The following is a 25744-nucleotide window of genomic DNA, read 5'->3' on the forward strand; positions in this document are numbered from 1 at the left end:
TGAACAACTTCTTGTCCTTGTTAGTTTTGAAAATTCATTCACGAGCTTGGAAACAGCGGTCAAGAAAATAATCTCAACACTATTAATCCTGTGAGACCCACAGAATCGGCGACATCATTGTATTTAGGAGGCTGTAGCGAGCTCAGTTTTGGTACTATAAAAAACTTGATCTTGTCAGGAAGACAACCTCAAGCAGCCCTGTCTCACAAAAAATAAGGTTTCCAGACAAAAAAAAACTACATTGTGAATCATGTTTTGAGGGGAAAGGGTTGTTGTGGATTATGTTTGCCTTTGACATATCATGAATAAATTCAAAATGACTCAGCAAAAGTCTGTGACGGATACAATAAGATGAGAATGATATGGGTTTTATGGGTATTCAGAAGTCTGCCCTTTACAGACATGCCATTCAATGCTAATCCCATGCAGTTTTTGTTGTTGTTGCAAGCATGCAATTGAATATGTCTGCAAACTGGTGTCCCTAAACAGTCTTGGAATAACATAAATTGGGAATATGTGTAAAGTTGAAACAACATATCTATCTATTGTGTTTTTAATGAGCTTAATGTTATTCTTTTGTTACTCCCCATAGAGGGTTTCTGAGCATTTTCCAGAACAGAAGATCATCATTCATTCTTGCTGCCAAATGTCCTTTATAAATACCAAAGCACAGCATGAGGTTTTCTATAGTGTTCATCAAGGTCCTAATGGGATATTTTGTAAGGATAACTGATTGCACCAAATCAATGCAACAAATGGTCTAAGCCCAAAAAAAGCAACAAAATATGGCCATCACAAACTTCTACTATAATGTTCTAAGACCTTATTCACTCTGTAATACACAACATGTACTACAGATTCATGATGTGCACTGTTGACCTGCTATCTTCCCCTACAGATGCCGTTTCCAAGGCTTAATGGACCTTGTTGACCTTAAATGTTTTTAACTGTTTTAAGGGACGATCGTGAACTGCAAATGGTTAAAGCCACCTACATTTGCACTATCAACACTAGTCTGGTGTAGCACTGGAGAGAGAATGACTACATGCTTTTATTTCTAGCAATCAGCACAGGTTTGTAGCCTTTTATTGGTTAAGCTGCTCAGGTGAGGGTGTGAGGCAGCAGAAGGCCAGTGCCTCCGTAAAAGCCTAATGTCTGTACTTAATGCTAAATAGAACCGTCTGGGCTGATTCAGCCATTCATTCAGGTCAGACTGTTCAGTGAATGGTGATAAAAAAAGGTAAGCTGGAATGAGGTTTCTGACTTTACAACACAGTAAGCCGTATGAAATCCAAATAAGAGGATATCCCAGTCATGTCCGATACTCCAACTCTGACCTTGAAGTGAAATAAAGCGCATCAGAGGGAATTCAATTTCTCTGCAGATGAAAAACATATGCAAGGATTACGAACACTCCTGAAGTAAAATGAAATTCTTCGACTGTGAAATATCTTTATTTATGCAATAATGACTGACGGACTGAATCCAATAAACACAACATGTTCATCATTACAGGAGATCTGTACAAAACAATACACTTTGTAGCAATGAAACAATTTATTTGTCCACATTGGTCAAAGGGCAAGTGAAATAAATAAATAAATAAAAGTCATTTGGACTGTTAATAAATAGAAAATTAGGTCAATACACAATAGTCAAGTCGTATTAGGTGAATACTAATCATTTAAAAACACAAATTTGTACTTAGTGAGAGAATAATTAGATTAATTTGATAATTGTTAAAACACTTACATCTCCAAACAAATGCAATCATTTTACATTCGATAATATATTCTCTGTATAGATATATATCCTTTTTTCTGTGGTATTGAAATTCTGATTTTTCATTTCAATTAATTAATTCTCAATCTCCCCTTATTTACAAATAACTATCATTAGTTAAGAGTATCACAACGATGACAATGTATAGCCATTACTTAACAATATTAAATAATAAGATGCACAGAACAAATCGCCATTTAACCATTAGATCATCATTTGCCATTTACTAACATTGTACTAAAATGCTGCCCAGCATAAACATTTCACTCCTCCAGTGTATTGTCACGATGAAAAATATCACTACGTGTGAAATGGACTTGATTATTGTGTAGCTTATGCATTGACGGGAATGACCATTGTGTCGCTTGGAAATCAATGTTTCAGCATTTAACGATCTTCGTTTGTATTTCAGTATTGTTTCTATAATATTATACATTTACCAAGTAATGCTAATCGGTGCACTGCAATTACAGGGGCAGCACCACAGAGAGTCATACACACTTAGTAGTAGTAATCAAACAGCTAATTACTGGACCACCTATCGTGTGCAGGCAGGGAAAAAAATAAGACAAGCCTGCTCCCTCCTGGCTGACACGCTCCCTTCTGCTATGCACGGTTTCAGTAATCTGAAGCCTTTTTTCTTTTATAGCAGGTGCAATAACCTCGACTAAGCAATCCTGTGACGCAGTGCTTCAATCCCTATCTATAAAATAGACGCTCAGTGAGAACATGACGGTGTGTCAACACACCGACATTGACTCGTCATAGCTGTTTTCACGTTCACAGTAAATACAATGCTACGAATAATACCTAGACACACACACGCTCTCCCTTACACACACACACACACACACACACACACACACACACACACACACACACACACACACACACACAAACCAGTATCTAAAACCTGTCAAAGCAAAAATATACATATTGTCATAAACGTAACACTTTGGTCAAACAAATCAAAAAAACTGTATCTCTACACAACATCAAATACAATTTAGGTCAAACAACAAAAAGGTTCCAAAACATACATTGAAAATATTTCTATTTACAATATTTCCTCATAGAAAAATATGTTTGACTTGCACAGTTTTAAACGTGGATTCAATTCAACCCCGAGTGCACAAGACAGCATCAGATTTAAATCACAAATGTCTTGTTTCCAGCGCAGCTGTGTTCAATGGATGCAAGGGCGTCCAGGTGGAACTTCAACTGGCATGGGGTGTGTCGCACAGTACAATATCCTGCAAAGCAACTGCAACTACCAAGCAATGATACTAATGTTGCCAATGATGATCATTTCAATTACATGGATAAATAAGTTAATACCACTTTTACATCCGAGTCTGTCAATCTGTAAACATTTTTTGGTCAAACCAACAAACTATTGTGTAATCTTCCAGGAGTTCACCAACACGCTGCTACAGTGCACAATCTGCAGGAGAATCAAACAAAAACTACAAACATACAACTCTTTGATTCTGAAGCGAGTGCCGCAGCTGAACGGAGAACCACTGCGGTGTACCACCATAGTGCAAGTGCAACCTCAGGGGCCGAGTCGCGGACCTGATCTGAGGCGGCTGTCAAAAAAGGCCTGTTCTGTTCTGCCAGACTGGATTGAGGCGGGGAGGCGGGGGTTGAGTAAACCAGCAACAATGAGTGAGGGACATCTACTGCGGGAGCTAAATGGAGGCTGGTGAGGTCGACCCATCGAAGCTGCAGATCTCAAAGCTCGTGTTGAGTTTGAGCACTACATGTCACAGTGCTTCTGTGTCCATAGGCCCCAACAGGGATGACGTGCGTTGAGTATTTACATCAGCGGGGGGTTACCGCGGGAGTCGGTCTCCACGACCACCCGTCACGCAGCGGTCTGGTTGCATCGCGAAATCTGTTGAAAAGGTCTCAACGGGTTCATCGCCACATCTTTCACCCTGTGAAGCGTGTGTGTGTGTGTGTGTGTGTGTGCTTGAATACGCGTGTACATCTACTATCTCAAGTACATTTTGTTTTATTTTACAATTAGACCCAATTTTAGCGCGACTGGGACATTGGCGAAAACGCTGGCCGTCCCCCGGCAACTGTTTCAAAATTGAGGCACAAAGACGAAGTGACACAATCCACCCAGCGGGTCGGAAGAAAAGCGCCGAACAGGTGGAACAGTGCAGAGCAGGAGGTAAAGCGGAGCTGCGAGGGATACCAGCACAGGATCCAATGTACATGTATCTACATGGTGGTAGAGGAGACACTGTCGGAAGAGAGAAAGGGAAATTAGTGAATTCTCTCACATTTGATAAGCATGTTCTGAGTCAGCGTATTTTGTTCGTATATAGCTTCTCGCGGTGACCCGGTTTTGATATCCATAATTGCAGAAACAATATTTTCGACTATGCAATTGAGTGGATTTCAAGCTTGGAAGGGCAATTTTAGCTCAGCAGTAGGCCTACTTGCATAATCATCACCACGGGCGAATTTACATCCAGTACTCCAAAGGGAGCTGCTGCTAAGAATAGCATCTTATATTCAGGTTGCCACAGAAATATTAAGTATAGAGAAGAATTATTCATCGTTAGTTACCTTCCTGCTTCGCTGATCTTTTTTCCTTCAGTGCTTTTAGAATGTACTTTTTATTCTATTTATTTTTATTTAGTATTATGATGATGCGCCTGCGACTGAAAGCATGAGCACTGTCATACGTCGGGTACATCAAAGAACACAATCTAATCAAGGCCGACGTTTATTGACTTTGTCGGGACTCAACAGTAGCGAGTAAAAATCAATTTGTTTGCGTCAAAGCTTTGTGGAGCCTGTAGCTCTTAAAGGCTTAACAGAGCATGCGGCGAAATAAAAGGTGAGCGGCTCATTATTCCATGCAACAGCGATTATTATCCTTTAAGTGGGAAACAATAAAACACGACTTCATATGTGTTGCAGCAATCCGATGACTATTCTGACAATCTTTATTATTATTATTATTCTTGTTATTAATAATAATAATAATAATGGTTTGATTTCAGATGATTTCTTTTCTGAATACTCAAAGACGCTTTACATAGGAATGATTCACACAGTGATGAGAGGAGCTGCCATGCAAGGTGCCACATTATCTAACTTTCATACACACGTCAAAAGATGGATCCGTTTGCTGCAGATTAATCTACTTTGTGCATAAAACTTAAGATTGATAAGATAAACTGGAGGTGCGAATCTGTTCATCTTTGTTTTATCAGCCTGGAGCTTGTATATGAACATCTGACTGCTTCTGTTGACCGCTTGAAGAGTACAACAGTATTCTTTCTTATCAGAAAACTGCCAACATAAGACATGTTATAACGCGACAGGATTTCTTTTAAAGGATCCGTGTGTAACATTTAGGGGGATCTATTGGCAGAAATTAAATATATATTCATCACTATGGTTTTGATAGTGTTGAATTACCTAAAACTTGAATTATATCTTGATACCGAGTGGCCGCTATGTTGCATAAACATGTTTTTACATGCCACTAAATCCTACACACTGGTCCTTTAAAAAAAACATATTTAAACACAAGATGTCACCTTGGCCCTGGACACCTTTGTTCTCCTCCTCTTCTTTACTTCTGCAATCCTTCCATCTCTTCTTTGACGTCAGGGAGTGGTGTCTCCACGGTGAATGGAGGCCCGTCCCCATACGCCTCCCCCTCCCCCCCCTGCTCCGTGGTCCTTGTCCGACTCCGGCTGGCTCTGAGCTCGCTCCGGCTTGGGGTTGGGTGTGCACGGCGGGTCGGGTTGCTGCACTGACATGGTCCTGCGCAGGTGGGAGCGCTTGCAAAGGAAGTCCGGCTTCGCCGAGAGACCGAAGGAGCCCTTTCTGAGGACCATACGGACTGAAGGGGATTTCTTGGGTCTGGCTCTGTGCCCAAACTGAAGGGCGGAGAGGTGCGCTGCATATCCCTCGCTCAGGAACTGCATATACCGCACAGATAAATGGTTACAATCCAAGAGGAAACTTCTCAGGTAAAATAGAGAGAAATACTAAGAAATACTTCTAATAAGACAGATGGAAGACAGTGGGAATGAAACTACCTGGCACTGATTTTGGTACTTCTTCGAAGGTCTGCCAACAATATAAATCTGTGAGGGGCAGAGGCCGAGCATGTTGTAAACAGAGATGTCCTTCATGGAGCCATACGCAGAGTTGATCTTAATGTGACACTGGGAAGAAAGAGAACAATCAGTCAGAGAGGTGTATGGGCGTATTCAATGCAGCACAACCCAAGGCTACAACATTGTGAGCCTGCGAGTGATGACGCGAATGACAGAAATCCAGATCACCGTCCGTGGGAGAACCAAATGGTTCACATGCTTCGGAAGAAAAGTGAACGGCCCAGTTTATGTCAGAACGAAGAGTTGTCTGAGGAGTGTGTACCTCCTGCATGAGGTTCCTGAGGAAGATGGTTTTCTGTCGAAGGGGATCATGAACCAGGCCTTCAGAAAAGAAGATCATCCCGTGAGGAAAATTGTGCTGCGACAGCCAGGATACCACACGCTGCTTCTGCATATCTGGGCGGCCTGTGATGTAAATGATCAGATAACCCAGGTCCTGCCAGTGCCTGCAAGTGAATACATAACATCAAACACACTTGAGAGGGCTTTCATTTCGATCAGTGTTGGCATCATCATACGCTGACGTGCTTCGAGTGCTCGGTGTGTACACCCTTCTGAACCTCTTCGGCAACCTCTGAAGTGGGGAATGTCAATAACGGCCACCGCCGCACACATCTGGAGGCTGTCAGCCGGTTTACCTGACGACATCGACGGCTCCAGGGCGGACCTTGGGGTCACTGCCCATGATTGACACACTGGCGGCAAAGGAGCCATCGATGCTGAAGACCACACACTCCATGCCCCGCGGCAACACAGTCACGTAGGCCTCGGCACTTGTTTGATCGCCTCTTGTGGAAGAAAAAGAGGGAGAGACTGCATTTGCTACACATGGTTGTTACTCCTTTCAAGGGATGTTACACCCTCTGGTTAGAAGCACACACACACTTCACAAATACACAACGTCACATCTTGTTTTAGAATCACTTTGTAATGCCACAGGGATGCTTACTTGACCACCATTTTAATCGGATAGACTCCCAGGCCGAGCTTCTTGCTCTTGGGTATTGTATACGTGACTCTGCCGCTGCTGTTGGTCACCTCCGTGTCAAAGTGCACCCAGCGGCCGGACTGCGGTTGTGTCATGAGCAGGATGTCCACCTAAGAGGGGCAGGGTGGGTCAACGGCTTGGAGATGCATGGAGGTTTTTCATACACAAACGCATGTCTATAGCAATCTGGGTCCATGTTTTCACCTTTTCCCCAGTCAGAGTGACCATATCCAAGGGGCCGTACATGAAGCGACCAACCAGAGTTTGATGCCCATCCTCGGTGGCAATGACATCATTCACCCTGTGGTTGGCAGTGACATTCTGCAGGAGATAACACGAGTATATGGTTCAGTCAAGGTTTGTATTGCTGCTTGTGTGACAGTTTTCAAGCTTTTTTCAATAATGTACCACCTGTGGAAAATACATTCCTGTCAAGTACCCCCAATACTTGTGTTTATTGTATGCATTTGTTCAGCAAAGTCTTGGGGAAAAAAAAGGATATCTGCGAAGAAAAATCCCTTTCAAAGATATTTTGATCGTAGCTTTGAACATCCAGCATGATATGAGTCAGATTCCTAGTCAACGAGACACCATTTCGGAAAGATTAGGACCTAAAGAATCAGAATCTGCAACAAATCTCACGTACCCCCTGGAGGGGGTTCACGTTCCTCCATTTGATAACCACTGCGTGACACCACCGATTCAGATTTTAAATGTAGCGCCACCCCCACACCTCACAGAGGATGTCTCCATTTCCAGAGTAACAGCTTGTTCCATGACATCACAGTGATGTCAGATATCCGTCTTTGCGAGTTTCACTAGTCTAGTAGTTAGACAGGGTGTAGACCGGTGGAGGAAGAGGCAGTAGACGCCACCAGTTATCTGGTTTCCGCCCACATGTTGACGTGGCTGCTTAACGGCGTTTTGAACATGAACACACATCTGAAGCTGCTACAATCTATATTTCAATATTTTCAATGGATCAAATATTGGCTCAGGTGGAGCGGGTTGTCCTTTCATCACAAGATTTGGGGTTCAATCCCCAGCTCCTACTATCCACGTGTCCTCGAGCGAGACACTGAACCTCAAGTTACAGCAGTTCTTTCTTCCTAATGCTTAGAATGGGTGAAATGTCATGTGTAAAATCCAAGTTAAAAAAAAGATTCATCACCAGACTGCAGTTTCTCTCAGTCCTAAGCAGATAAACCGAAACACTCTCCCTGTTCCCATCAGTGAAAAATGATGAAATGGTTGTTGTCAGCGATGTGAAAATGTACCAAAGTCTTCCGTAGGTATAAATTAGCCTTTATTCAGTGAAAACGCCTAAAACCTGTCCTGCACTTTCTGTCTAGCAGCAACTGTTTGCTAACTCAAAGTTCATAATATATGAATGTTGTGTTTCCAGACTGCTTCTGCGAGCCAAAAGTTAATAAAAAGAGTCGACACGTAATGTAACAGAGGGGGAGGCAGGGGAAGGTGCATGAGCGGTCGCTAATAGCATTTTATACGGACTAAAATGTGCCTTAAGCTAAATGTTTCTGGGCCCTTACAGAAAAGAGTGTCACCTCTAGATTGCAGTAAACTCCCATGTCTCGTTCTTTTCTCCACATGGCACGATTCAATGAATAGCATCAAGTGAGTCAGCAGAGAAACCTTAATCCGTAAATCTCTTCTTGCTGAAACGGCAGCATATCAGGAGCACATTTTAAGCACACTAATGAACAGTTATCCACTCCGCTGTGGGCCACCATGACAGGATTTTCCAATTCTTCTGTGGACTTCTCTACCTTTTCTGTAACCTAGACTTTATCCGGGAAGGTTTTGCTCGGCACACATGCACTTTTTTTCCCACTCCTCTGCTTTTGCTCTGCAGATAGTGTGATGAAATATTTCATTTCCTCCACAGGCTTGTGCAGGAAGAGCTGGTGAAATGTACACTTTTTAAAATATGTGGAATACAAGCGCATATACAAACATACTATGAACTAGATTACATCCACATCTGTCTGAAGTGTCGTCGCTTTATAATTTTAGCCTCCTAGATATGTGCATGAACTTGTCATGGATAGCATATGTATTCTTGAGTTATGTCCCAAAACACGTGTTTGAAGGTCACTATAACATTTACCTTTGACCGCCAAAATACAATCAGTTCAACCTGGAGTGAAAGTTGACCGTTGCGACAAATTTGCAGCCTCCTTCAAAGAGGACCTGAAATATCGCAACAAACAAAAGCAAAAGCAATTAATGTCACCCGTTGCTTTTATCTTTGTTTGTTAATGTAATGCAATTTTATCAGGAGCGAGAGGCTGCGATGACATTTTGTTTACTTGAAAATGCACGGATGTTTATTGACAGCGCTCATCCAAAGATAATGGAGCATCTGCACACTATAAATATTACTAAGCGCTGATGTGATCCAACATGTTGTGGTTGTATTTGTTCTGTTTCACCTCATCTGCTGATGATAACTGATTTAAAGGATGTGGCATCTCACAGGAAAGTTCAACATTTCCAGCTGCTATTCGAGTATAAGCTTTGACAACAACTTATTTTCTGCCAGCACGAGGTCTTACTTACTGATCCAGTGATGGCAGGCATGCAGAGTAAGCAAACCATGTCCACACACCCGGGCACAGCGGTAAAAAACATCACAGCGACTGGGTAGTTTGAGGAGTCCCGACTGTGGTCAATATCTACTTAAATTTCCCAGACGAGTAGCATGTACGAGAAACAATTGCCACACTCAATAACAACAGCTCTTACCAAGGTGAGGAAGATCAGAAATAGACGCCTCCTCTCTCTAAATAGTACCACTCTGCAGCAGATGAGCCGACTGTGCCCGGATTAAATCAGCACGGAGCGGCTCTAAATCTCCACACACACACACACACACACACACACACACACACACACACACACACACACACACACACACACACACACACACACACACACACACACACACACACACACACACACACACACACACACACACTGAAACGAATTCAGGATAAGGAACTTTTTCAGGGCTGCTTTTTTCCTTTGAGCACTTACATCAGAAACGCATCACTCGGCCAAGGCGAGCATGAACAAGATGACAGAGAAAAGAAAACCTTCACAGACTTAAATATAGATGATATTATATTGTACTCTGGTTACATCGTTCTATTTGCAGCCTCATGAAAAGCAGGCAGTCCCAAAATTGGAGTCTTTGGAAAAAGTAAGATAAAAGGAGCACTTGGAGCACTTCCAACCTTTACTTGTTCTACTCTGCAGGGCTCAGAAGTATCACGTAATTGTGTGCTTCTGCCTGCTTCTGTGTCTCAAGGTAAAAGTGTAGGAGTATTCAAAGAAATGTAGGTCTCCGATCAAAAAGAAGACACCACTAAAGCAGCAGTTTGTGGCTAACCCTAGCAGTTAGCAAGGACTTTATTTGTAGTTTGAATTAATGCAAGGCCATTGCAGCAGAATGATAATATCTGCTGTGTTGGTCGTTGTTTTCTCTTTTGAGTTAAAGACAATGTTTCAGGTTATGTTACAACTAGTTTTCCAAGCCATTTGTCCACATAAAGATCGAATGTGACCCTAAAAGTTAACCGAGTAGCCTACATCCGCATTTCTGTCAGCAGAGAAAATTGGGCCAAAAGTATATGTATGCAAAATTAAACAACCAACCAAATAATTAATTACCCTTAGTTTGACATGTGTCCTCCTTCTGAGCCACTTTTCTCGTGGGCTGGAGGGAGAGAATGAGGCAGAGCCCAAATTGTCGGCTTCCTGGGTCTTCGCACAGTCACATCCCATGAGCTGTCAACAAACAAATGCATGTATAAGAGCAGGCATTAAAACACACACACACACACACACACACACACACACACACACACACACACACACACACACCTTTGATAACACATCCTTCTGTCCAGCAGACACAGGGGATTTGTCTTTCCACCAATAACTCTCGTCTCACCTCAACACTTTCACAAAGTGAAGAATAATAACATGGAAGGCTTGGATTGAGAAAAAAGTAAATGCTTCAGCTTTCACAGATTATAGTCTGTGCAGCCCTTCAATTCCAAAAAGATCCTTGAATACAACACATCCATTGGAGTTGTAAACCGCTGGACAAAAATCGTGATCTACAGGGTTATTAGCTTCCTGATGGCGTCAATGGCACTTATTTTTCCCTTTGTGCTATCTTTATTCCCCTCACGTTTCCTCTTAAAGACGACATGCTGCAGCAGACGGTGGCACGGTGAAAAAAACAGTCTTTTTTTTTTCTGTGTGAGCCCTGCTTTCTAATGACCAGGTTTTAAAAAAAATGCCAGCGTTTCCAGGGGCTTTTAACAGGACATGACGTAACACACACGTTGGGTAAATCTCTATCAGATCATTTCCTAATGTCACAATCTTGGTTTTGATTTAGTTTGTTTCTCGTTTTATTTTGAAATTCCCTGCCTCCTGTGTTCTGTGGTTGTTTGCCTTTCTGTCCTTGTGGGTTTTCCTCCTTTTATCTGTGATCACCTGTGTTGTATTAGTCTGCGATCCAGTAGTCAAATCATCACTTCCTAACGTCTAACCCGAAGCGCTTTTCTTTGACCTCTGTGGAAACGTCACAGGGTCAAGGAAACATGGGAAGGAGACTTCATGAGGAGTTAGAAAAAGACAACCACGGTGTTTAGAGAATCCGACTCCACTCACTAAGCGGCGTAGTGGTGACGTGACGTCGGTTTGTCTGCAGCGGTGAAACTACAACGACGTTGTAGTCCATCTCCACCACAATAAAGCATCTGAAATACTTCATCTGTGTTCTTACAGTGTTGCGTCATGCAGACGATTAAACAACCCGGTTCATAGATGACTTTATTAACGAGGTTGGAATAGAAATTAACGAAGGAATATGAAAGTGAAACCCAGGGATTTTACACAGAGTACAAAGCTACTAAACTGTCTTTTCAGTTTAAACCTGCTGGAATAAATACGTTTGCCCACTAATGATGTGTCATACGTGTGTCTCATATCCATTTATGTTGTTATGCTTTATATGCAGATTATAATCTGATCATAAAATTATGCAGACAACAGTTTATGAAACACCACACAACTTGATAGTGCTTTGTTGTAATGTGACAAAATAGTTGATTAAAAAGATGATAATCATAAACATGAGTCAGGCAGAAGAGCTCGACCAGTTTAACTCTTTCATTAAAGCTTCTGTAACTAAAGTAAAATAAAAGAATGAGCACTGAGCTGTTTCATCACTTTACAGCCGTGTTCAACAACAGCAACGTAACGTTCATAGTTTTCCAGCCGGTTTAACAGATTATTGAAAGTATTTACAAGTTACGCTACTTATTATTCACATGATCCGCGTTTCTCGGTCATGATCGTTTGTTCTGGTGAACGGCCGAATGAAACGTCAATTTAAATGTTGCCGCCGCAAGGGATTGTGGGTCGGCATTATCTCCTTTCCTTTCGTTAAGGAAGGTCCAGTGGTTCCTAAGCTAAAGGAGCTAAGTTAGGAGGCATGAAGCTCCTTTCCTTTGCGTTTAGAGAATTCGACCGGCACTTATCATGGCAGTCACGTATGTACTTCCGGGTCATTTCCCTCAGTTAGGAAGGTTCCTAACCAAAAAGGACTATTCGAACGCAGCCTTAGTCTTGTCAGTCTCACTCTGGTCCCTTGTGTTTCTTCCACCAATCAGCTTTCAGGCCGCCCTCGTGTCTGCCCACCTGTGTCTTGTTGTCTGATTAGTTTCCTGTGTATTTTTAGTCCCGTCTTTTGTCTGCTGCTTGTCAGTAATGGTCACTTGTGCGCGTGTTCAAGTGACCTGGTCCTTTTTCATGTTTAGGCTTTAATTTTTACTCATTTTTTAACTCCCCTGCTCTTCTTCCCCAGTTTTCTTTTTTTTCTGTTCTGCTGTGACACATAACGCTGGCTCTGTCCATAGTCGGATGCCATACGAGGGTGTTGATACTGGTTACAACATGTTCAGTGCGTCATCAGTTTAGATGGAGCCCTTGAACAGCGAAGATTGATATATCTAAAATATATATTAAAATGTTTGCCATACATCTTACAAAAAGCTCAATGTATGATGCAGTGACAGCGAAGGGCTTCCCACTGCTCTCACATGGTCATAACAACATGTCATAAAAGCAAACAAACCCGGAGGCCGTGGGCTTTGAACAGATCCCAATTGTCACATGAAAAAAAGGCGCAGTGCATATGCAAACGTGTGGCCTTAACTAGAGACTGGAGACGTGCCATATTTCGTCGCATTGTTTCATCGACTCCCAGAGCAACGTGCGTGGAGAAACTCTTCATATTTGATTTGACAAATCTTGTCGTGAAGGTTCATTTTGAAACAACCTTTAGATGACGCTCGCTGGCTGCCACTGAATAAAGTATGCTAATTATGCAAAGAGTAAATCTTGGTTTTAGTATGCTAATTACATAATTTTTTTTACTCATTTGCGTATAATTACTGAGACAATACTTTTCTCGAGGGGTAAAACTGGCTGCAGAAAAAAAAAAAAAACAGGCTGTCAGTAAGGCTTTCTCACCTGCCGGAGAACAAAGGCTGCTACGTCAGTGGACTCCCAGTAGGAGGCATGAAAAAGGTGAGGCAGAGCCACCGTTGGGAACGCAGTTAGCACATCAGGACAGTACAGAGCATAATCCAGCCTCTTGGAGCCCCACCAGCTGCTGGAAACTGAAACGCACACACATATGCTTCAACTTCAGAGCTGTGAACACCACATGAACCTGAACGCATCGACAGGAAATAGTTGAATAATGAGAAGAGACGGCTTCTAACACTGTTCCTTCCCACCCACTCACTGTTAGCGATGGTGTTTCCCAGCTGGCCCATGGAGCAAATGGACATTTCACTTTCCACACTGGTCAGGCTGGCTCTACGACCTCCTTCTTCTCCGCCTCCTCCTTCAGTCTTAGTCTCAGAGGACGTCTGCGGAGCTGAACCCCCAGGAGTTTGCTCAGCTTCCAGAAACACATTTGAATGACCTTGGATATTCTCCGCTGGGGGGTGAAAGAGAAAAGACAAGGACAGACGTGGAGAGATGAGGAAAGGAAATGCTTTGATTACACAACAATTGACTGGCCTCAATCGTAAAATCCATGCTGTTATTTTGCCTAATAAGAGAGGCTCTTGCTACGCATCGACTTGCTTTGTGTTTTATCAAACCAAAGACAAGCACTAAGAACAGCGACAGAAACTGCTCTTAGTGTGTCTTCTACTCTTGAATCCAAATGTATTGACGATACAATTATTAAAAACATCTTGCTCTTGGCTCCTGCTGCCGAGTAGAATCACTTCATCTGGTTTGGTTTCTCTCCCCCATCTCAACGTAGCTCTTTGCTATTTGGTCGACAATACTATTGTATAATAAGAAAATGTAAATGTCTTTTAGGAGTCCTCGTTTCACCAGACATCATAAATCTACTTGCTATTTCCTAAGACTTACGGCATAGAAGGAGCATATTTCATCAATAAATCCATCCTGAGAAAGATACCAGCTCAGTTCAATAGCATCTTACTTTACAATTTGTAGGTGCCGTTATGGACATTTATATGTTGTCATGTGTGTGTGTGTGTGTGTGTGTGTGTGTGTGTGTGTGTGTGTGTGTGTGTATATATATATATATATATATATATATATATTCTAATGTTTGTTTTGGTTATTCAAAATGAACAAAAAAACAATGAACAAGACATTAAAAGACACTATAGTACAATGCATAGTGTATCAAGATACAATGAACAATACTATTATAATATTTTCTTATATTTATCATAGCAATACTATTATCATATTGTATCATGTTTACCATAGCAATACTATTATCATATTTGTGTGCAACACTGGTATATCTTTTATATTTTGTGCCTTATTTTTTTTTTAAAATTTTACCTTAAGTTTATTGTAATTCTGTGTTAGGAGGACTGAGCAAAAAAAGCTTTTCATTGTACAAAACAACTGTTATCTGTGCACAAAAACATCTTGAATCTTGAATCAGTGCATCCCGAGGGCAAAGGGAAACTCACACTGAGTGGAATACAGCTTCCACTAAACAGCAGAGCCTAACATTGCTTTTCCACACAGCCATGAGGCCCTTTCTCTTTCTTTGAGAAAACTCCAACACTTGTTTCACTCTTCTCAACTGTTTCATTTGATACAGCGCTTATCAGCAACACAGTGCACTACATATTTTAGTGCACTGTGTTATAGTGCACTGTATTGCAGTGTTCTTCGTAAAGTGTTCGGCAGTAGACACGGCCTATGTGTTTTTCCAGCCGGACTCTGGAGGTTGCTCATTATCCTGTTACCTTGGCCCTGTACATTGCTGTGGCCCTGGATAAGGCTTAACTTAAGTCTGAATGAGTCTCTTCTCCAACGCTGCGCTACACAGTGTGCTGCGGATGTAATGTTGAACTCAGGGAAAACCTACAAACCAATGTAATATTTGTATGCATGTCACAAGCGAGCCTAGACTCAAGGACCCCACATCCTTTACTTTGCTCACAATACTGTAATTTGTATCAATCAAAAAGGGATATCTGCTGTTGTGATGGAGCAGATATAAGGTACAAACGGGGAGCTGGAACAGGGAGCAGCACGTCTCCGGGGAACGAAGATAAAAACGGGAGCAGGTGTGACTGCTAATGCCAACCTGAGAGGATCTTGCTTCATCTCTGAGAATAAAAAGGAGTTCTCCTGACAGATTCTTCCCACTTACAGTCACAATGTATACACAAACATGAGCATTGTTGTTTTAGATCATAAGATGACGTCTTAGATCTCCCGAGACAAGATGTAGTCTCATGTTTTCCTTCTTTACATATTCACGGTTACGGAAATGAGTGAGCTGTGACCATCAAAGACGTTAGTTGACGCCGGCTCAACGCCTGACAAAATTTGCTTATCCTGTGTTGCCAGATCTCAGAAGAATGTGTTGCTGCGACAGTGAGAGGTCTTGAGCATTAAATTAAAATAAAGCTTCTCCTGATTCATGTGTCGAAAAATTGCCACCCACTTCACTTTCCCTTCATAACATTGGAGGTAATTGACTCAGGAGCTGCCATTGTTCTAAAAGCCATATGGCAGTGACGAAACCCATGTGACACATAAAGCAAAGTGTGCCATCTTCTGTCTGAACCGTTACTGTGGTTATTTCCCTTGTGTCGGGCAAATTGTGCCTCTTGACTGGGACTGAGCTGGGATTTGGAGATCATCTTCTCTTCAGATTTGCTTCATGAAGCATCCCATTATTGGCGGATTAACCCTTTCTCTCCTGCCTGCTGGAATGTTTAACAATAAACCGCCAGATGCAGCCACAGGTTGCGCGTTTGGTCTTTGAAGGATCGTCAACCGTTGCAGGAAACGTATCCGTAGCCGCCCTCTCAGACATCAGGTGTGGTTAATGAGGAAGGACTCTTGGGATGATAAAGATGATGGAATCTGACACACACTGTGTTCATATCAGGGAGGCGAGATTACTAGATTGTCTAATGGGTCTGCTTTTGAGGGGCATAAAATATTACTGTTGTGTTATCCAAGCAGAAAAAAAACAACCTTTTGTTAAAGCGAACTTACCCATTAAAATGCCAAAAATCACAAAAACTGATTGAGGCAGAGCAGCAACTTGTGTGTTCTGCATGGGAAACGTTTCTGTTTCGATGGATGTACTAAAACGGTTTCAGTTCCCTGTTGGAAAACGATCCCTGACAGCAAGTGAAGGGGAGAACATGATCTAAATATTGCATACACTAAAAGTGATTGAGAGGAAATCGCTTGGTTACTTTTGTACAGGCTCTCCCTAACCTCATACAACCCTACTTCAAACATTCAAACTATCTCTTTGAGTGATTCTTTCTGTAAAAATGGAAACCGTGTTCTAGGCCTACATCTCATGTGGGAACATTTGTGTCCTCTTGTTTTAACTGTAAACTAAATATCTTTGGGCTTTCGACTGTTGGTTGGACAAATCAAATAATTACACCATTAGATTTTTTTCCCTAGATTTATAGACTAATTGATGACTCTCAAACCTAATCTGCAAATGTAAAACATTTTGAAACATATAAATAAATAATAAAACATTTGTTAGCAAAATGCCATGTTGTAAGACATGATATTAAATTCAAATGATCAGTTAGAGCCCTATGAGAACCACGTTTGGTGCTAACAGTTTTTGTTGTAAGATATTCTGACAAAATTTACAAAACAATCCGACCGTATTCCTCGACTGATGTGATTGGCAGAAGACATTGTGGTGCCCGACCACAAGAGGCGTTGGATTCTTACAGGTTTAAAAATATCTCAGTGGATTTGTAAAAGACGAGGCATAGTTTATTCATTGTACCTGTGGAAAATGGTGGTGAAAGATTGGCATCGACAACAGAAAATAAATTATCTCTCTCTTTCTCTTTCTCTCTTTAGCTTCCTTGTGTTATAATCAGGTGAGGTTGATTACTCTGTCCTAAAGTCACCTACTCAGACTGTTATGATGGAAATTGAATGTTACAAAAACTCATCACAATATGTTCTTTGCGTCTACTCTCTGGAATATGAGCACAACTCCGTCTTTCGTTCACAGCATAATAAACAGAGAGGCAAAAAAAAAAAGGAGGGACAGACTCTTCTTGCTTAGGGAACGGTTCACCGTCTGACACATTTTTATAACATTTTCCCAAGAAGGTGAAGAAGCAGACACAGAGAGTGACGGGAGCGTTGCAAAACTGCAAGGGCTCGCCTTAAAGATAAGGGCTCGCGGCAAAGACGGGTGCAGAGGCGAGAAAAAAGTACAAGCACAAACAAGCAGATTTTTCACAAGGTGAGGGAGGATGACTGCACTGTGGCCTTGAAACGTCTTAGTGACGAAGAGACTTTTAGCTCAGCCTCTTTCCTTCAGTCCTCGCCACGCACTCAGCCTCCACACACACACACACACACACACACACAAATTTAATTTCCGTTTGCATTTTAATTTAATCTCTGAATACACCGCAGTTATTTGTTATGTATATGTTTCTATGCATATGTGTATATGTATGTGTGTATATGTACGTATATATGTATGTATATATTCATTTCATTTGCTTACATATATATATATATCCATTTCTTATTTTTGTATATATCTGTTATCCTTGTTCCTGTTATTATTTATTTTATTTTATTTGTGTGTTTAGCTTAGTTTAGTTTATTTCATTGGATGTCTAAGTGTGGGATGCTGCTACTATGACAAAAAAAATGTCTCCTTGGAGATTAATAAAGTACTTTTCATTCATTCATTCATTCATTTCACTAGCACCCTGTTAGGGAATAATTAAACGGTGAGCAAAAGACACACACTCCTCCTTACGTTAACGCATAGTATGTTACTCATACGTTATCCATGTGATCAATACTAATATAAATTACTGTGATTCTATGTCCATTTGCTGTCTTGGACGATCATATTTCCCGTTGGACCGTAGCTGGAAATCAATAGGAAGAGGGCTCATTCCTTCTATATTAGCAACATTCATCATCATAAAAGCTCCACTGTCGACTGGTGTTGATGTCAAAGTCATTCGCACATGAGACGGATTTGATTGTTTTTTTTCGTGCCTTCATAACAACTAATTACGGTGTTACAGAGCAGGAAATTGGTGCTGCTCGTTGCTTCCGTGTGTCTGTGTGAGCGAGTGTGTTTGCTTGTAGGTCCGGGTCCGGCCGCGCGCACCTGTCTATGTTTTTCAATTCAACACATAATTTGACAGTATCCAGGCCCAATCAATGAAACAGAGATACAGACCCTTCATTTAAATCCGGTATAGCTGCAAGCCTTCTCTGCGCGTCTGCCTTTACACTCCATCACTTCTATCTGCTCTGAGTTGCGTCTATCATCTCGTTATGCGAGTGGCTGAGCCTGATTGAATTACTCCTCCTACAGGTTATTATTTATACTCTCGTAAAAACACTGATATTTAGTACCGCGTGTCAGACATTTTGGGTCGCATGCAAGCAAAACACGCAAATTGTCTGCGCATTGTCTTATTTTAGAACATCAGTCATGTGATTGCTCAGCAGAAAACACATCACCTGATATCCGGTAAAGTGGTCAGTAAGTAAGATGATCAGAATGTAAAATTACTACTATACTACATGTACCATAATATTGTACATGTATGAATTGGACTGGAGCCAATACTATTCCATGCTTAAACAATCGTTTTTGGCTCTTGTCGTATGAAATGTGCCTACTGTATTGCAGGGTGCCCGGTAAGAAGGCAAGATGAATATTATCCCAATGGCACATTTGTCTGCTTTGAGTTTTTACATATTTCTAATGATTGCATGTTCAGTAAAGGAGTTTTGATTTTGTTTAAAGCCTTGCACCAAACCACAAAGCCTTATCCTCTGATCTGAGTTCATGCTCACAGGCTGTAAGCTCAAGAGATCAGTCGACGCCCTACTTTCTCTCGGCGAGGTAGGTGCATAGACGGGAAGAGTATTCAGGCTATGCGTCATCCCTGCTGTTTGAATCGAGTCTCTATGTCCCAAAAGTGTGCTAAAACATGCTTCAAATAATTCAGTGGCTCATTAAGAACTCGCTTTCTGCAACCAGGCCCTCAAGAGGGATTACAGCAGTACTGTGCCGTATGCAGCAGACTAATATCTCACAGACTGTGCCTGTTCCTCAGAGAGCGACGGCAGGCCAAAGGTACAGCACCACAAGAAGTATAATTACTTCAAACTTCAGGCTTTAGGGGCAGGATTTAGCTCTTCATCTGCAGGGCAAACTCCCATAGATGGTGCCGAAGCTCTGTGTGCACATGCGGGCCTGTGAAAATTCACATTACTAAGTCATAGGATCTGTCTGCCGCTGTAATCTAGTCCGCCAACAGCATTCCTATAAGATTTCATGGCGGCTTTGAAATGCAAAACCCCAAAAATGTATTAACAAAGCAATACAATTATACCAGAAATTAAAGGAAGCAATGAAATATTCAGGAGCAGCTGCTCTCGCGTCGCCCCATTGCTCACAAATTGATTTCCAGGGTTTGAATCCAACTTCCTACCTATGAGCATTGAGCGTCCATCTCCAAGAGGGTAGCGCTGGTAGCGCGGCACGGTGTAAGGTGGCAACTTGTGGAAGAGAGACTGCAGCAGCGGCTCCAGTCTGGAGGCCGAGGGGTCCGAAGGGTAAAACAAGTTGAAAATCTGAGAGCAGGCTGGATGCAGCTGGCTCACTGAGGGTCAGAAAACACAATGGGCAAGCGAAACCATTAGGAAAAGTGTGAAGCGTACGGATGTACAAAGTGTAGCTAAGTGGGGAGGCGTTGGACACACAATAGACAAGTAGGACAACCAAACATCCAGTGAAAATCATTTTTAGTTTATAGGTTTTCTTACTTTAAAGGACTCTGTCACATAATCAGCAGCTCATTTGCATTTTCACCACCATATTAGTAGTAAAATACATTAAACAGAATGTGTAAATTAACAGAAGGTATCAATTAAACTTTTTTTGCAGTGTAGAGGTGAAATCCAAGAGAAAAACAGTTTAAACTGATCTGATCATTAATTGTATTTCACTGCATTGTATTTCATCAAACTAACTTTGTTTACATAAACTTTTTATACGGGTTAGTGTCGTCAAGGGCTCCGGTAGAAAAAGAAAGCAAAACTGGAGAGTTTGTGCACACACTAGTCTTGTGTAGAAGTATGGATGTGAAGAATTTGTGTTTGGAGTCTCACCCTGGACGGCAGGCAGCACGGTGCGTCTCATGGCCAGCACCAAGCCCAAAGGGCAGCCCAGCAGGAAGCAGTCGGACACCTCAAAGTCAAATCGACCGGGATTCAACACCAGACCGGTGCTACTGCCACGCAGATCCACACCTTCCTTCATCAAACTAGGCACACAAAATATTAGAAGTTATCCGTCTGTTGCTCAAAAACAGCTGATAGCGTCGTCCAATTGAACCAGGCACGGTTGTAATCGTGCCAACAAATATAAAGTAAATATATATATATATATATATATATATATATATATATATATATATATATATATATATATATATGGATATATATATATATGGATATATATATATATATAAGGTCGATATATATATATATATATATATATATATATAGATAGATAGATAGATAGATAGATAGATAGATAGATAGATAGATAGATAGATAGATAGATAGATAGATAGATAGATAGATAGATAGATAGATATATATATATATATATATATATATATATATATTAAATCAAGGTTGGAGCAACAATTTACCCCACTCTTGTGTTAAATTCTTTCAAAGTAGTAGTAACATATAGCTATAAATTGGGAGTGAATAAAAGTGTACAGCATCCCTTTAATACTTAAGTTGGTAGTTAACAACTTCTTCCTCGTAAACTCGATTTATAAAAAAAAAAAGACCATTAATTCCTCACTTTTCTTGTATGCACACAAAGGACTGCACACCAACAAAACATCTCAGGTGACGTTTCTCCACCAGTCACTAACTCTACAGCTGTGCCGTATTGCATCACCTCGGCTGCACACGATTGGTGGAAGAAACGTCAATCAATAAAACATCCCATCAGAGCCATTGAACATACAACAGTCCTGATGTCTCGTTCAATGATCAACAGATTGATGGTTATTCACTTTTTGGATGCTTACTATGCCAATAAATAGATTGGAGGGCGACATGTGAGAACTTTGGGGAGGTGGATAATGAAACAATAACGTAGTGACGGCTGGGTTGTATTCAGGATTTAAGTGCATCAGTGAGACTGTGATTATGCTGCAGGTTTATTTTTGGGAAGTTTTTGATCCCCGGCTCTGCTAGCCCATATTGATGTGTCCTTGGGCAAGACATTTAACCCCACAAAGTGCAAGTGTAGCTGTGCCTATGGTGTATGAATGTGTGTGTGAACGTTAGTTAGTCCTGATGGGCAAGTTGAACCTTAGCCCCTGTATGAATGGGTGTGAATGATGACAAGAAGTGTAAAAGTGCTTTGAGTGGTTGGAAGACTAGAAAGGTCGAACTAGTGCAGGTCCATCACTTTTAAAACGTGTTTTCATGACAAATTAATACCAAGTAAATGGCTTCAGGTAAGAAATAAACACAAAAACTCAGTTTTGGGGCGTAACTATTCCTTTCACAGAACTTTTGAATTTGAATTTTATCTTTAGAAAAAAATCAGCGGTAATCCTCACATTTTAATTTGTATAATGTGCTTGCTGAAATTGGAAAGGCAAAAGTCAGTGATGCTTTTTGCTTGATCCTGAATCCAGGCTGGATAGTTTCAACACTCAGGGGTTGCTGATGGCAGCGAGTCCCTATGACTCAGCCTGAGCAGCTCTTCGCTCAGCCTTCACACAGGCTGAGTTGTTTCCCCATTACAGTAAGTCCTGCATGGGGAAAAAGGATTAGCTGACAGCCATGTTTAAAAGCCAAATTGCTCACGGAGTCATTTTTGTGGAATCTGGCTCATATCATGCTGGATGTTCATAGTTTATATCAAAATATCTTTTAAAAGTGATTTTTCTTTTTACTCAAAACACAGGTAAAAAGAGGTCTAGAGACAAAATTGGTTCCACAGTATTTAACGGGTTAAGCGCGACTAAACGACTGGAGGCTCGTATGTTCTCTACTGAATACTCATGTCCACTGTGACATTACATAGGCGCTAAACCTTTGCTCATAGAATCTGGAGTAGTGGCAAGTAACTATTGTTATTGAGTAAGTGGTTGAGGGATAATAATAGGTAAAGAAACACATAATGTGTTTTAAAATGCCCAGCTCTCTACTGAGAGCAGCCAATAGATTCGACTGATGCCAACCTATTATACTAAACCATTGCAAATATATTTCCTTCTGGGCATTAAGAATGCATGAAGCCTTTCTCTAGCTCTGGCTGCACATAATTGTTTCTTTTTTTTCGGAGCACTTTAGACTAAATAGATATCGAAATCTTGTCAATTATGTCAATTTTGTCGCTTTTTTTTTCAGTTAGCGTTATTACCATATGTTAAAATATCAGTGAAATGATCTAAAACACGCATCCTTAACCAAGATAGACTGTGAGGAAACAAGACCAAGTTCAGTGAAAGAAATGGTCAACATTAAGGATCACGGCATTAATGCTTGCTGCACTGATTGTAGTCTCCTGGGTTTTCACAATACATGTTGTGGCCATTTACATCTGCCAGTGAAGGTCAAAGCAGAGCAAGGTGCATGTGAAAAGGAGTGCACTAGACGTAGACAGCTTTCCAATAGGCCATTCTGAAAGTAGGGATAAGGTGTGCTTGAAAATGAGCATTAAGAAGCCCTCTTGGGGACTGGGAACATCCACTGGGAGGTGGAAAAGACCACATCCAGGAGCAGAGGTTACCCTCCCCACAGCAAGGCTTATGGACCGTGGACACAATGTGGCGCAACGGTGAATAGATGGGATCCTATCTTCAACCACTGTGTTACTTTGTTGGTGTAAGCCGAGTGGAGCGTGTGATTTGGAATGGGAACACTGGTTGCTTGAAGTGAGTAAACATGGCAGTTGTAGCCCCCTCAGCCAACCCGACCCAAATAAATTCAGCCGCAGCGCTCGGCCTTCCACACAAACCGCCTGGCATAGGCACAAACCAGCTATTTATAGTCCTGCAGGTAGGCTGCAAATATTGATAAAGAGCAGGGGCGAGACAGAGTGACACATTCCAGAGAAACCTGAATGCAGCATCAGGGGGTTATGATCCAAAACCTTGACCTAACGCACTCATCAGTGTTCCACAAATGAAGCTCTAGCGTGAGTCCAGTCAGGAAGACTACACTGTTGTATGCTGAGGCTTGCAGTGTATTTCTCATTCATACTCGCTCCTAATTTCCTTCCCGTCATTGTTCGGGTCTGTCAATCATGATATGAGCTGTTAAGATCAGCTGGTCTCTTCTGTCCAATAGCACAGTGGATCTCAAATGGGTCTTCATGTACCCTTAGGGGTACTTTAAGACCTTCTAGAGAGTACGTGAGATTTGTAAACAATCTATTAAAATTAGCCTTCATTGAAAAAATCCTTTAAAATTTTATTCTTTATTTCACTACACCTCCTTTCGCTCCCGAGTATTTAAAGATTGACCAACAGTAACAGACGTTGTTGCTGTTGATTCCATATTTGTTTGATTGTAGACAGTTTTTTAAGTCTTGTTGTAAGAAGCAGCCGTCTGATTGACATTTGTGTCTTTTTCTTTTGTGTGTGTGCATGTATTCTAATGTATAATGGCTGTGGGCTAAAGAATGAATCCAACTTATTGATTTTTCAACATTGCTCATACCAACACAAATATTAACCCTGCTATAAACAGCATGTCAAGACATTGGATCGTAAACAAAATAATATTGTCTCACAGTACATATATTCTCCACCCTTGTGTGCGGGTATACCGATGCGTACTGTCCCACCTTGAGAAGAAGCTGTGCTGGCCCGAGGACGAGGTGTCTCCATCATAAGAGTCGCTCTGCTTGCGGCTGAGCGGAGGCCCGCTCTGGCCGTGGCCTTCATTGGGGGCGGAGATGTCTATGTTGCTCTTACTGAGCCTCTTGCTCGAACTCAGAGTGGGGCTGGAATCCCCGAGTAGGCCCGAGTTATCCTGAGAGGGAAGGAGGAGAGTGTGCGACATACTGAAAAAGCCTGATACACTTAAAAGGAGTGGGTGCGCCAGGAAGTTACACATAATCAGATGGGAGTTGATTCCCTTCGGTGAACGCAACCTGTGCAAGAGTGACTCTGTAAAGATGTGAGTGGATTGGAAAGGGGGAGGAGAAGAGAGGGAGGGGGCAACAGACAGAAAGTGGGGATCATGCGACACGTAGCAGGCGGAAAAATGACATCAAATGACAAGCTGCCTTCGAGAGTTTAGCTCAAATATTATGATGAATATGTTTCATGCACACAACAGGAAGTGCTGAAAGTTGTGCTCGGAAAAATACAGATCGCTAGTGTCAAATCACCTAGAGGCAACAAGTGTGTAACCACACACACAAAACAGTTACGTTGTGACTTTTATTCACACCTGTTGTGTATGAGACTTTAGAGAACATAGTGCCGAGGACATTGCCTCTGTTGTACAGTGGCTTTTCTAAAGAGTATGTATGATAGTCTCATTTTGTTTACTAAGGCAGACTGGGAGTGCCACTGGTGCACTCTGGGAGAAATTAACTACACTGACGAAATACAACCCAAGCATGTACTATTTTGCATTTGCAGTGATGTCTTTGAGCTGTATCGCTAGTGAAGTGCTCATTCCCCAAAAGCCCAGTACAGGTCTGTGCATCGCCACCATCTTGTTATCACTGTAACAGCGAGTTCCTACCTTCAGGCTTTCGGTGCTGTTGTTCCTGCTGCTGTTGTTGGGGCTGCCGGGCCTCTGGTGATTGCTAAAGCACAGCGCGTCGAAGCACAGCACTCCTCCCACACAGTCGCCCATCAGGCATACCTGTGTGGAAAAATAGATCATTCAGACAGCCTCCACGCTGGCCCACTCAGTCAGGGGAGGACGTAACAGGAGAATAATGGCGAGGTGTGTGAATGGAATGAAAAAAAAGAAGAAAACAACATATTTCCCTGGGAGAGGAAGGTTTGACACTTGTATTGTCACAATTGTAGACTATATACAATAGTTTTAACAAACTATTTTTGAATGTTAGTATACAATGAATCAATGCATTTTACCATCTGTACATATTTGTGCAAATTGACGACGAGAAAGCAAAGAAGTTACTCTGTGT

At 41.7% G+C, this 25744-nt stretch overlaps 1 protein-coding gene across 4 annotated transcripts in view; it reads right to left on the minus strand.

Annotated features, from left to right (window-relative positions):
- Positions 1 to 1443: 1443 nt before the first annotated feature.
- The window catches only part of pitpnm3 (PITPNM family member 3), a 70161-nt gene continuing 45860 nt past the window's right edge, over positions 1444 to 25744 (minus strand). For all 4 annotated transcript variants that reach the window (XM_068585253.1, XM_068585251.1, XM_068585250.1 and 1 more), the window contains 14 exons: positions 25330 to 25452; positions 24419 to 24606; positions 20701 to 20855; positions 20022 to 20192; positions 13775 to 13972; positions 13498 to 13646; positions 10618 to 10734; positions 7129 to 7245; positions 6886 to 7034; positions 6575 to 6724; positions 6199 to 6382; positions 5856 to 5984; positions 5349 to 5735; positions 1444 to 4036 (listed from right to left, as the gene is read on the minus strand). In XM_068585253.1, the coding sequence (XP_068441354.1) occupies positions 5418 to 5735; positions 5856 to 5984; positions 6199 to 6382; positions 6575 to 6724; positions 6886 to 7034; positions 7129 to 7245; positions 10618 to 10734; positions 13498 to 13646; positions 13775 to 13972; positions 20022 to 20192; positions 20701 to 20855; positions 24419 to 24606; positions 25330 to 25452 (2148 nt within the window). In that variant the 3' untranslated portion in view covers positions 1444 to 4036; positions 5349 to 5417. The remainder of the gene's footprint in view (positions 4037 to 5348; positions 5736 to 5855; positions 5985 to 6198; positions 6383 to 6574; positions 6725 to 6885; positions 7035 to 7128; positions 7246 to 10617; positions 10735 to 13497; positions 13647 to 13774; positions 13973 to 20021; positions 20193 to 20700; positions 20856 to 24418; positions 24607 to 25329; positions 25453 to 25744) is intronic.

Source organism: Clinocottus analis, unplaced genomic scaffold (genome assembly GCF_023055335.1).
Source record: "Clinocottus analis isolate CAN_PGR_092001 unplaced genomic scaffold, fCliAna1.0.p SCAF_2, whole genome shotgun sequence".
In the NCBI taxonomy this organism is placed as follows: Eukaryota; Metazoa; Chordata; class Actinopteri; order Perciformes; family Cottidae; genus Clinocottus; species Clinocottus analis.